Below are 13191 nucleotides of genomic sequence, written 5' to 3'. Positions count from 1 at the left end.
TATGGAAAATCTCTTCTCGCTCATTGGTGCATTCTTCCAGATCCTTCCACACTCAGTTACTAAAATTATTCAAATTCATCACCTATTTAAAAAGTACACACAAAATGTTACATTTTTGGTTTTGTAACAAATTAACTTGAATTTGGTTCTCACATAGTAAGAAGTCTCACTACACCAGGTTAAAGTCCAACGGGTTTATTTGGAACCATAGGCTTTCGGAGCGCCGCTCCTTCATCAGAGTGAGTCACCTGATGAAGGAGCAGCACTCCGAAAGCTCGTGATTCCAAATAAACCTGTTGGACTTTAACCTGGTGTTGTGAGACTTTTTACTGTGCCCACTCCAGTCCAACGCCGGCATCTCCACATCTTGGTTCTCACATAGGCTAGATAGATTTGATTAGAATCAATTAGGTACCACATTTTGATCAAAGTGTGATGCAGTCTGAACGTCTATGATAGAGTAACAATCCAATGGGTCTGAACTACATTGAATGCATACGGACATATTAGTCTTTAGTTCGCAGATAACTGCACAGACAGGTTTAACAAATAGGGTGAAGTCCTATAAGGGCTCTCTCTGTCAGCAGAAAACCCAGAGAAACATTGGGCAGAATTCTCCCAACCAACCTGCAGTAGGTTTGGTGGAGGGTGATCACGATGAATCTGGCGGGATCTGAAAGGTCAGTGTAAGATCAGGTTGCAGTTCTCAATGGCGGATCACGCTTCCCGCTGGCAGGTGGCGTGAATACCATTTGCATCTCATGAATGTTCATTAAAACAGTGGATCGCTGGCATTCCATCAGGCCTTTAAGGAATTGATGCTGGCGTCCAACTCAATTGCGAATTAGCGGCAGGCAGATGGCAATCCTCAGATTGATGTGGAGATGCCAGCGTTGGACTGGGGTAAGCACAGTAAGGAGCACAATCCTCAAATTGGCAGAGACCTTAGGCCAAGTACAGCAATCCTTTCCGCTGTAGTGCAGCACTGCTCACCGATCTGCCAGGACAGACCAGTTCCTGAATCATCTTCATGCCACTGGATCCTCCTGTGTCACTGAATGAGATCAGTTCAGAGCCTGGGTTTGGGGAGTACAGGGGGTCTCCTTCCCCTTCCCCCCCCCTCCCTGGTGCTACACAGCAGTGTCCACCTGGACAGCACCGTCCTGCAGGAATTATGCAGCCACCGCAACAAAGGTCTGAAATTCAACGGTGGGTGAAGTGTGTAGTGAGGCTGGGTTGGGGATGGTGGGGGAGGGGGGGGTGCTTACAAAGACAAGGGGAGGAGGCAATGTGGAAGGAGGGCTGTGTAAGATGGGGAAGGGCTCACAGTGGCAGGCAGAGGAACAAGGAGCTGGATGAAGAAGCTAAACAATGGAAGGCAGAGGGAAGACTGAGGGGGAAGGAAGCTAGACCTTGGCAAGGCTGCATAAAAAGTTCACAAGGGGGTCAAAGGGATACACTGTTTATTGGAAGGGGATACATAAAGGCACCAGGTACAATGGGTGGGGGCCCAAGTGGGCCATGGGCACCTGGCAGGCGATGGGGTTGGGAAGTGGTGGTGGTTGGGGCAGGGGGAGGGGGGAATGGGGTGAGTGGGTGGTTGAAGCAAAGAACAGACTTCTTCTCGAGACTGCTCACTTTTTTCCCTCTGGGCTGCTGAGATGCTGCACAGGCTGGTGAAGACAAGTGGGCTGGAGGGAGTGACACAAATGTGCTGGATTGGTGTTTAAATATGGCACCGGGACCTTCAGCTGAGGGTGGGTGGACGGATCAGATGCCACTATTCTGGTTGGCGGGACAGGACAGGCACCACCAGAGCTGCCCACCACCGCTCTTAGTCCCAGAATGGGAGAATTCCCCCCCCCACTGGAACTGGAATCTCAGCAGAACACCCTGGAGAAATTTAAGGCATAAAATTATAGTGTTGGTCCCTGAGGAGTTTACGCACAAATCACTTGAAAAACTAGGTTAAAAGCACAACAAGAGTTTATCCCCTAAAACTCACTAAACCTGTGAGGGCTGTGGCTGGCAACTTGGAGAATGTTCTCACAATCTGGGACATCGGAAGGAGGTGAAAGTTTTGGTTCAGCTACTGGATCAGAGATGAAGAGAAAGGGTTACATGGAGGGTGGGTGTAATTATATTAAAACTCAAATCAAATATCAGATCCAAAACAGGATTGGGAAAAGTTCCTACTATTTATGAGGAATGCCGGAACGAGGATGAAAGGTGTAATGTGACCTGATGTTACAAAATAATAACTACCTTCCCTTTTGCTTTAGAAGGATTATGTGCAATTAATTTCACTAACAAAGGCCTGGATTTTCCACCTCCAGCTGGGTAATAAGAGTCTGGAAAATTCCTGACTCAGCCCGCTTGTCTCAGGAGAAATTGTCCGCAAAAGGTGGGATCTGCATTGCCGAGCCAGGTTCCTGCCCTCCTTGGCCACACAGCAATTTTACACTGCGGCGGGCAAGGCCTCAGGTAGAAGACTATCCTTGTCCCATTGCGGCCCTTAAGTGGCCAATTATTGGTTAGTTAAGGGCTGCCTCTTGCCCAGCCTTAATAATGAGGCTGGTGGCAAGATTTATCTCAAGTGGGGCAAAGACAAAGAAAACAGAGTTAGATCCTGGGCAAGAAGCTAATAGGATGCCTCAATCAGAAGCCGCCTTCCAATGTTGGGCTTTAAGGTCCTCTGGACCTCCCTCCCCCTCTTGCAGCCTCTCCCCCGAGACCCTGATCATCTTCTTGACACCCCAAGACTTTCCCTGCCCTCCCCGCCCTGAGCCTTCAGTGCCCGGACTCGGTCTCTGGCATCCTCCTGCGTTTCCTATTCACTGCAGTGCCGTCTCTGCGGGGATTGGACAGCTGCTGGCCAAACTGATGGGCCGGCAACTAAAACGGAACTTAATCCCGGGTGAGAGGCAGAAGTCTGGCCTCCTGCCAATTAACTCATTCGAGCGCGAAATGGCCTGGAACAGGTGGGGATGTGTTCCCGACAGATGGCAGGAAGCGAAAGGCCCGCCCTTGGAATAATTCAGGCCTATGATTCACGACCCCCTCTGAGGGCCCCTGAACTACAATGATTTAGAAACCTTGCCTTCCACCATGAAAATGGCTGATGAGTAGGACCTGCCTATCCCCAAATGGAGCCAGCCAGGTGAAGAGTGCTGGCACCCTTTAAAGGTGATCCCAAAAAGCAGAGAGCCAGCAAAAGGGGGTTGCAATTCCCAGAATCAGGACCCGCCTGCTATTTTTAAAGGGCTCCCAACTGAGAAAGCCCCTCAGTTCAAGGGCAACTAGGGATGGGCAATAAATGCTGACCAGCCAGCGACACCCATGTACCATGAATGAATAAAAAAGTCATCCTGACTTAAGTGAAAATCCAGAGCAAAGTTTCAGGGATCCGGTATGACCAAAAAGCAGGCAATCAGGGTCTCATTGCAATCATGCCACTTTTCCGTTTCTCAATTGGTAACTTATCAGGAAATTGGCAAAAATGTCTTCAAGCAAAATATGCAGAAAATTGTTCCCTGAGAACTGCGGATAACACTCGTTTACTTACATTCCTTAATCTTCCCAAAACACTGAACAAGTCTTAATGGAATTGTGTCCTTGCGTCTGTAGAGCTGCGACGGCACCGAGGGCAATGCAATTTTTACCTTTGCCTCTGAATCACTGCTCACCCAGTTTTGCTGCAGGTTTTTGCCTTTTGAATTCCAATGAACGCAAGAGCCTCTGAATTGAGACATCCAGCGTATGAAAGTACACAAATTGCTTCCCCTTTTTCCCCCTCGCTCACAGCATGGATTTCACATCTTTCAACATTTCTGCTCATGTTGCCCCGTTTCTAGAACAGGGGCCTTAAAAATATCCTTAGCCATGGTTCGCCTGAGACAACATGAGCCATAGAAAAATTCCGGCAGTAAGTCTATCCCCTTTCCAATATATGTATTCTTAATGGTTAGAAATGGAAAGAAACGTGGATATGCTCCACAATAAAGTCGCGGGTAATATCCACATTGGCTGCAAGATAGAAAAGCTTCCAAAACTTAGATATTTTACACGTAGTGATAAAACTCATCCAATTACATGATTAGTTACGTTTATTGAAGTAAACCTCGTTCAATAGGATATCTGAATATCTTTCAAAATTAATTTTGGATTTTCTCACCAGTTTTCTGTAATTAATTATTTACCAGTTTATATCCTCTCCTGCAAAATAAGGAAAAAGAGCCTACTGATGTTTGAATTATCAAATAAGTTTATAAACTCGCTTTGGCAGCCTGTAAAGATGCTATCAACTCAGTTTCATAGCACAACTGACATGTTCCCCAAAGTGAGTTGACCTTGGTTCGAAATAAACTGCTAAAGTGATAGACCCATCCCTTACTAATGATTCACTAAATATTATTTAGGGCTTTGTATCTGTTATATACATCCAACTCAATAGCATGTTATTAATTATTTCTCTGGATTATTCAAACATGGGGTGGCATGGTGGCACAGTGGTTAGCACAGCTTCCTCACAGCGCCAGGGAGCCAGGTTTGATTCCCGGCTTGGGTCACTGTCTGTGCGGAGTCTGCACGTTCTCCCTGTGTCTGCGTGGGTTTCCTCCAGGTGCTCCGGTTTCCTCCCACAGTCCAAAGATATGCAGGTTAGGTGAATTGGCCGTGCTAAATTGTCCCTTAGTGTCCTAAGATGTGTAGGTTAGAGGGATTAGTGGGGTAAATATGTGGGAGTCATGGGATAGGGGCTGGGTGGGATTCTGTACTATAAGGATTCTATGATTCTATCTAAACGTAATCCATTATCCAGCAGCATTGATGGAACATACAGTGGGCAATCACAATGAGAAGTAATAGGTACTTTGTTTCGCAAATGGAGTTTAAAAGAATGAGATTACAGGTTGACAACTGTAATTATCAATGATGTAAAACTGTACAAATATTATAGACTCAGTTTTGATTGATGTACAATTCAAACAAAAGGTATATCACATATAAATAGGAAGCATACATGGGCTGCTATTGTAAAGGCCATGTGTTACATTGTTGGCAATTAAGAAAAGGGAAGATTTTTACCTCTGATAAGTAAGTAATTGAGTTCATGTTTAGCTCTAATTAGGTGTTTGGATATTAATTTTCAGATCAATCTTTGTTTTTCAGCAATGGTAATGAATGAAATAAAATTCTTTTTTCATAAAACCAGAACGCAATGGTGCAGAGCATGTGCCATGTGAGCAGAAAACAGGAGTGTGAGCGTTCAGGCAGAGAGGACAGCTCTCTGGACTTTGTAAAGCCAGGAATCGAAAGAACAAGCAACCAATAAAAGTACTGGTTTCCTAACTTACAGTAACAGTATGCAGAGGATAATTGAAATGTTCAATGGTTTATTTGGGAGTTAGTTAACTACAGCTTACTTCCATTAAATTTTCATGAACATATAGCAGCTGTACCCCCACTTGTCCCTATAGCCCAGTCCTATCCACTACACAAAGACTGAACTGATGAAAGGCTTATATGCCTGGGACCATAACTTGTTCCTCAGCCTCCTTGATTTTTATTGCTTTTGGCATCACCGACCACTAGCACTGCAGTCTCACAGCGCCAGGGACCCGGGTTCAATTCCTGGCTTGGGTCACTGTCTGTGCAGAGTCTGCACATTCTCCCAGTGTCTGCGTGGGTTTCCTCCAGGTGCTCCGGTTTCACCCCACAGTCCCAAAGATGTGCTGGTTAGGTGCATTGGCCATGCTAAATTCTCGCTCAGTGTACCCGAACAGGCACCGGAATGTGGCGACTAGGGGGTTTTCACAGTAACCTCATTGTTAATGTAAGCCTACTTGTGACACAAATAAATAAACTTGCCTTTTCTCCTGTATTCGCAGTTGCTTCTAATATATCATTGGGCTCTATCTTTGGTCTTCTCCTTGTCATATAAAAGCTCTTGGCCATATCATCTGAAAATAATGGGTCTATTTTCTCAATTGAATCACAAGCTGTTGCAATACTTTCCAAACTGCCTGGCCAGCATTAACACCCAGATGAACTCCTGGGCATTATTGACAAAAGAAATCATCTTCGTCAGCTTCTACGAGCATTTCCATGTCGATGACCTTGACTTCATTCATTAACTTCTTGGTTAAAGATGGAGATGTAGAAAACTAGTTAACCTGCTGAAGCTCAAATGTTCCCCCACATTTACAGAACCACCGAGGTGTACAGTGGAGGAAGCCAAGTAACTCATATTAGCATCTGCTCAGTTCAACTAAATCCCGTCGCACTGGTTCACTTTGTTTCAAATATTTTCCAATTTTTCCCTAAAATTGGCAATGGTTTCACCATCAATCATTCATTAGTGTAACGCATTCAGTGCTTTTATGTAAAAACAGTTAAGAAGTCTCACAACACCAGGTTAAAGCCCAACAGGTTTATTTGGAATCACGAGCTTTCGCAGCGCTGCTCCTTCATCAGAGTGAGTCACCTGATGAAGGGGCAGCGCTCCGAAAGCTCGTGATTCCAAATATACTTGTTGGGCTTTAACCTGGGTGTTGTGAGACTTCTTACTGTGCCCACCCCAGTCCAACGCCGGCATCTCCACTTAATGTAAAAAGATTTTAAACTGACAAGTTCTTGCTGACTCCCCAACCAGGGGGGAAATAGTCTTTTCCTTATTCACCCATCAAAATCCTCACTAATTTTAATCATCTGTAATAAATAGTCTATTACTCTTCCCTTTCCGAATATCTCAATCTATTTTCATAATTAGCAGCAGCACTGATGCAATGTTAGTAAGAATTAAATGGCATTTTTTCTTTCAGTAATGTGGCTTTGAAATAACGAGACTGACATCAGCATGGCTCTTATTGCTGCTACTTTCTCATAGGTCTCAAGTTAGCTCCTCTGCCTTCACTTTCTACAAATTACAAGTTATTCAGAATTTTGCACCCATGTCTGTTCTGCATTTCCAGCATCCTGGACTTAGCCAAGTTCCCGTGCTTTAACAAGTCACAGCGAATTGGCTTCAAGATCCTTGTCAAATCCCTCCAAGGCTTTGCCTCACCCAATCTCAGCTCCTCCGTTCAGACATTGTGTATACATTCTCTCTTCCCTCACACAACTTTACACCACATTCCCCTCTCCAATTTCAATACCACTGGTTACTGCTCTCAGTATGCTGTCCCTCTTTTCTTGAATTTTCTGCTAAACGTAATCCTGCAAGTTTTTCAGCCGCTCCTTTCCCCGCTCGCAAAAGTCTCATTAAAAACACATTTGGGTGTCCTCAAAGTGATTTTTCTTGTTTCGTCCCTGCTTTGTGCCCTATTTTAACATCTGGCAAGATGCTATGTCAAGTCTTTCACGAGGTGCAATTCAGAATTGTAGGAGTTCCCAAACAAGCAACAGGATTGAACCCACACTAATCATTTAATACACTCAATGCCCTTTCTCCCAAAACTGACGCTAGCCGTTAGAATCCAAAAACGGGGAATTAGCAGCTCTCTAAAATTTAAGAGTACAGGAAGTCTGGAAATGGCTCAACATAATTTATTCAATGTTAAAATGTACAGCGTCCTTTGAAGTGACTGACTAGAAGGATAACTGATAAATACAAGTGTATCTCACACTTGTTTGTGTCCTATTTTATACATGTATCCAGCTTTTTCCTCTCAGTTCTTGCAGTCACCATGTACAAGTACAAAGGCTACAAAAAGTAAGCAATATAAACAGACACAAATACTTTTTACATGCGTTTTTAAGCTTATGTTGGTCTATTCACACACTACAGTTCTAAATTTTTTTAAAATATAACTTCAATATTCTCTAAAGATAGAAAAATCTACTGATGGAATGCCAATGAATAATTAAAGGTGTTTATCATTGGGCCAACATAACTGAACAATTACTTTTAGACAGCACTGTTGTTGCTGACTGATATCATTTGAAAAAAAGCTACGCTTTATATGAAACCGACCGGTACAAATATTCAGATACGTTGTTAACAGAATGTGTCTTCATTTGTCCAACAGAATATTTTGCATTTATAAAACAGAAAGCTGCCTCACCGAAGGAAAGAAATTAGTTACAAAAAGAAATGTTTCAATTATACACTAAACATTTTTGCAAGTAACCCTTTCAAAACTGCCAAATGAACACAAGGTCTCGCTTTTACAATTTTTTTTTTACAGTCTCAGAATTAACAAAAATATAGTTTTCATTTTACTTCAAAGCTAGTAAAACCTAATAAAGGCAAAACATAACAAATGGCTTGCTGTTAAACACAACACATATTTGTTTTACTAAAGAGCACACTGTCACAAACAAATTCTCCAATGATGTTCGCTGCATGCTGTATTAAGCACCAGCTTCATAAAATCAAATGTACATGTATTGTATAACAACAGAAGTCCAAGGAACAAAAGAATCCCCAGCTCCAGCCCCTGGTGTGGTTTAGCTGTCTGCTATTTGGGCTTTTATCTTCACTATTTTCTAACTTGCAAAATCCTTTCCAAGGGCAAATAGGCACGTTTAAAGTTTCTATTGCATGGCTGTACTACCTCAGTTTCCATACTTCTTTCGAAGATGTGTTCTGTCCAAGCCAAACTCAGAAAGGAAAATATACGAATGTACAAAGATGAAAACAATCCTCACCCAACTCGACTTAAAACAAAATAAATAAGGCTTCCTTCTGTCAACAGATTGAATGCAAAGTGCCACTTCTTCAATAGTATTTTATCATGACAGCTCAGCCAAGTAGCTGGTCTTCAAAGTGGACTACCATACATCCTGTTTTTATACATTGGATTTGTTTCCAGGTATGTAGGTTTTCCATTTTAGTACGTTATATGCTCGGCGAAATCTACCTTCTCATATAGGATCCATTCAAAGGCTGTTTAGACATGCCAGTGTTCATGTGACTGTAATGGGCTGGTGGTGTGTACATCATGTTACTATGTGGACTACTTTGCATTGGTTGCTGGGTGTATGGCTGACTTCCCATCATGCTCATTTGCATTTGCATGGGGTACTGGGCAGTTTGATTCATGTAAGCAGGATTGCCATGGTAACCACTGTTCATCATGGATTGAGTCATCCTATACCCATTCATAGCATTCAATGTATTCATATTCATGTTCATAGAATTGACATTATAGGTTGGTGCTGGCATTAGGCCCATGTTCATGCCCCGCTGCATGGTCAGAGGTCGAGGTGCAGGCTGCATGGCCACAGATGGTGAGGCACGGCTATAGATCTGCTGCTGGTGAGTAGCAGCAGGCGGTATAGACACAGACTTTGAACGTATGGCAACATGGCCTTTGGCTGCCATTTGTGTTGGTAATCTTTGGGTGTGAGGGATTCCAATATTTGGGGCTGCCATATTGCGCTGTAGTAGTGGTGAAGCCAGATTCATTGGTGGAGGGGTAAGATTAGGTGGGGGTGTCATTGTCGGTTGTGCTTGCACTCCCCCAGATAAGGAATGAGGCGACTGTGGAAGTTGGACAAGGCCCGTGTGTGGGGTGGACAGGGAGACACTAGTTGCATAGGAAGTAACAGCAGCAGAATGATTATAAGGCAATGGATGATCCATGATTGTATTGGTTAGCTGTTGTAGTTTGGCCAGGCTGAAATTGGCAGATGGTTGGGGATAACCCCCTGTTCCAAAGTCTCCTTGGCCCATCCTTTCATAGATGCTGATGGTTGAGTTCCCAGTTTCTGGAATGTCGGTCATTTGTATTGCTGGTGCGAAACTGGTGGTCATGCTGCACTGTGACAATTGCTGCTGTTGATTGTTGCTGGGAGGTCTTTCAATGATACAGTTTTGGGGAGATTTAACACTGCAGTTTGGTGGAGAGTTGATACTATTTTGCTGCATCATGCTACAACTACCATTAATGTTAGTCATCTGCTGAGTCACTGCACAACTACTCTGAGTAAGGCTACTGGAAGATATGTTACTGTAGGAACAACTGTTCTGTGTTGAGTTGTTGCCACAAATGCTGCTTCCCATTGTTGAATCATAGCTGCTTGGGTTCTCATAGTTTTCCGTCGTGCTCTCAATGCTGCCTAGGTCACTGAAGCCACTGTCCACAACCTGTTGCGAATGGTCAGAAACTGAAGGAACATCCATCATTGGACTGGTTTCTACATTCTGTAACGATGGAGCAGAGATGGCACTCTGATCAGGGCTGATCTGAGTATAATTGTTCTCAATGGGAGGTACACTAGGGCTGTTTACAGAACGCACTGATTGGCTGGGATGTGAATGAACGGATGAAAGAGGACTGCTATGGTCTGAAGGGTGGCAGTCATTCATTTGTGGGCTCTGTTCAGTGTGAGTGTAACTTTGCAGATTCCGGCAGGCCTCCATGGTTTCTGCACAGTCCTGGTATGTATTTACTTGCTCATTATTTTCTTGCTCACCATTTTCTTGTGTTAATGATTGAACAGCCTGCACTGTCTCTGTGTCCGGTTCTGCAGTTACATTGTCCTCTTTAAATTCTGGGGTCGGTTTGCCATTGTCCTTATGATCCTGGTTATTGGTGTGATCTTCATCGGAATCCGGTAAATGCTCTGAATTCCTTTCATGATCATTGTTTTGGTCTTCATCAGAATCTGGTTCAGGATCATCAACGTGATCCATCTCGTCTTTCTGCTCCGGATTATTGCTTGGAACATTTAACTCCAAGAATGGTTCTTGGCTTAGGGATTCTTCCTTGAATACTTCCTCCGGATTTTCCTTTTCCACTGCGATACACTCCATGTGGCTGTCATCTTCATCATCTGCGTCATGATCCTCATTGTGATTCGCTTCCTCTTCCTCATCTTCTTCCTCATGCTCACGATTACTGGCTTCATCCTCGGGAGCTGCGTTATCGTGGTTGTGCTCTTTCTCAGTTGGTTCTTCCCCAGGTTCTTTCTCCTCACTCGATACAGAGAGAGATTTGTCTGGGGATTCCGGCTTTTCCTCATTTTCAGTTTCATCCTCCTCTGTTATTGCAGGGGCGACATCGTTGTGCTTCTCAACTGCAACTTGCTGCTCAATCACTCCTGGCCGCTCCTCTGTTGCGGCTGGCTGATCAGGCTCCAGGGGAGTTTCTGGTGGTGTGTACAGGTTGAGCTTAAAACCAGTTTTATTCTCGGTTTTGCGTCTCCATTTAGCCGGACCACGCTTCACTCCTTTGGGCCAACCTTTTTTGCGTTTCGCAACTCTTGCTATGGGCTCAGAATCAACCGAGTTTTCCTCAGTGTTCTCTTTTGAAGAGGAATCAGTATTTGCTTTATCTGGGCAAGAGAAAAAGAGACTTGCTTTAAGTGTTTACTGCTACCCAGGTGAATAACATTGGAGCTTAAAATATCTACAGTTCATGTTAAAGTTATAAGTTAAATAATTATTTACAGAAATAACAAAGACATGCTCAGAATAAAGTAATCCATAACTGTGAAGCTTTTCTTAACTTAATAGAGTAAACATTTAACAAACAGCTCACTGAACTCGTTATACTTCTTCTTTAGCTAAATGGTTTCATTAACTAAGGTTAGGAGTGAATTATGTCAAGCAATCTCGCCATTTGGTCCTCTTGAAATCAGTTACCAAGAATCTGTCCCTTTTGATTATTTAAGATGTTTCACGGGCCATGCCACTGGAGCTATGCTCAACATCCCCAATTTAGCAAAAGGAAAAAAGACCAGCTAAGGTCCTGCTCCCAGTCACTAGTCGTTTCTGTGGGATGCGTGGTGTGGGTGAAGATAGGATTTGGTTAATTGTGACTGTCTCCACTGTGCTCTGTTAGCCCATTGATGGGTATCGTCCCGGCTCAGCTGGGCGAGGTATCAGAGGCTGACCTGTGACCAAGAGATCACAGCTCTCTAAGAGATCGAAACTACCGGGAGAGATGGAGGGAAGGGGAAAATAGAAATGTAGTTATTCTGCCTGGGCGTCTGAAGGTCTTATTTTGCTGAGGTACATACTTACATATAATTAACAGCACTGCACTATACAATACAGCTGCAAATTAGTATCTTTTGTTAAGTAGGACAAGATAAAAATAACTCAAAACCTAATCGCAGATGCTTGATTTGTTGTGTGTAAGATAATGATTCTCTTTTAAGATGTACATGTGGCCAATTATGCAAGCTCAAATGAACATTTTAAAAGCATCCCAGAATATCATCCAACAGGAGTTGACATTTGTACCAATTTCTTCATATAAAAGTCACCATTATTTTGTCTTCTCTGACTAAATAACACCCATAAGTTTATTTCTGTTACATTTTGACAGCATTTCTTGTGAGTGCTTCAACATTCCTTGTTAAATTTAAACTATCAAAATAATCAGTTGGCAATAATCATTCCTCTATTTTGTTCCATTCCTCTGGTTTCCAGAGATCCATGCATCTGCTGTGGCTGAGGACAGGGCATAGACAATGTCACTGAGACAAGATATTTCAAACTCTATATATTTGGATCTGGACTCGAATATTTATTTTGTCGAAGAAAATGCCATTTCAAAAAATATATATTTCCTTCACTTTCTGCCACATCATACCATATCTGTATGAAAAAGGTCTCCAATGCTTCTTTTAAATGATTTGGAACTCAATCATGATAACCCAGAATGATTTCCCTTTCAATTTTTCCTTTTCTCACTGGGAAAGCACTTTGCCTCTGCTTAGCATCTTCCCACAGTGGCAACAGCTAAGGTTTGGAGTTCAGGTTGTGAGGGAACCACGTTTTAAAAAAAAGCCTATCACTGCGTGGTGCACTTAATTTGTCTCCACGATCTATTAGATCTCCAAAAACACCAACATGAAACTGCCAGAGATAGATAATAGGGAAAAATCCAGTAAAATAAAAACAAAATTATTGCATCCAAGATCAATTCTAGAAAAAATATTTTTGAAGAATGTTTGAAACAATGGATCTGACTGCATTTCTCGCTGTATTGCACTGTTTTCCAGACCATCACTGTAGCCTTTACAAATGTCATTCATTATTTTTTTAAAATTGTAACCACTCAGTTACAATTCAGTCATACATGCATTTATACATTGTTAGCACAATACACACTTCCATACATATCTACATTGTAAGCACAGTGTACAGGATCATACATTTAGACATGTTAGTACAATGTACATCATCATACATTTAACACTCTTTGCAGTGTGCACTGTCATACATTTATACATTAT

At 42.8% G+C, this 13191-nt stretch overlaps 1 protein-coding gene across 1 annotated transcript in view; it reads right to left on the bottom strand.

Moving 5' to 3' along the window:
- Positions 1–7522: 7522 nt before the first annotated feature.
- kat6b (K(lysine) acetyltransferase 6B) overlaps positions 7523–13191 on the bottom strand; it is a 165382-nt gene continuing 159713 nt past the window's right edge. Inside the window, exon 17 of the mRNA XM_078199592.1 lies at positions 7523–11280. Coding sequence (XP_078055718.1) covers positions 8858–11280 — 2423 coding nt within the window. The 3' untranslated portion in view covers positions 7523–8857. The remainder of the gene's footprint in view (positions 11281–13191) is intronic.

This window comes from Mustelus asterias, chromosome 28 (genome assembly GCF_964213995.1).
Source record: "Mustelus asterias chromosome 28, sMusAst1.hap1.1, whole genome shotgun sequence".
Taxonomy (NCBI): domain Eukaryota; kingdom Metazoa; phylum Chordata; class Chondrichthyes; order Carcharhiniformes; family Triakidae; genus Mustelus; species Mustelus asterias.
Note: the sequence above shows the minus strand (reverse complement) of the source record. Positions and strands in the feature narration are given on the sequence as shown.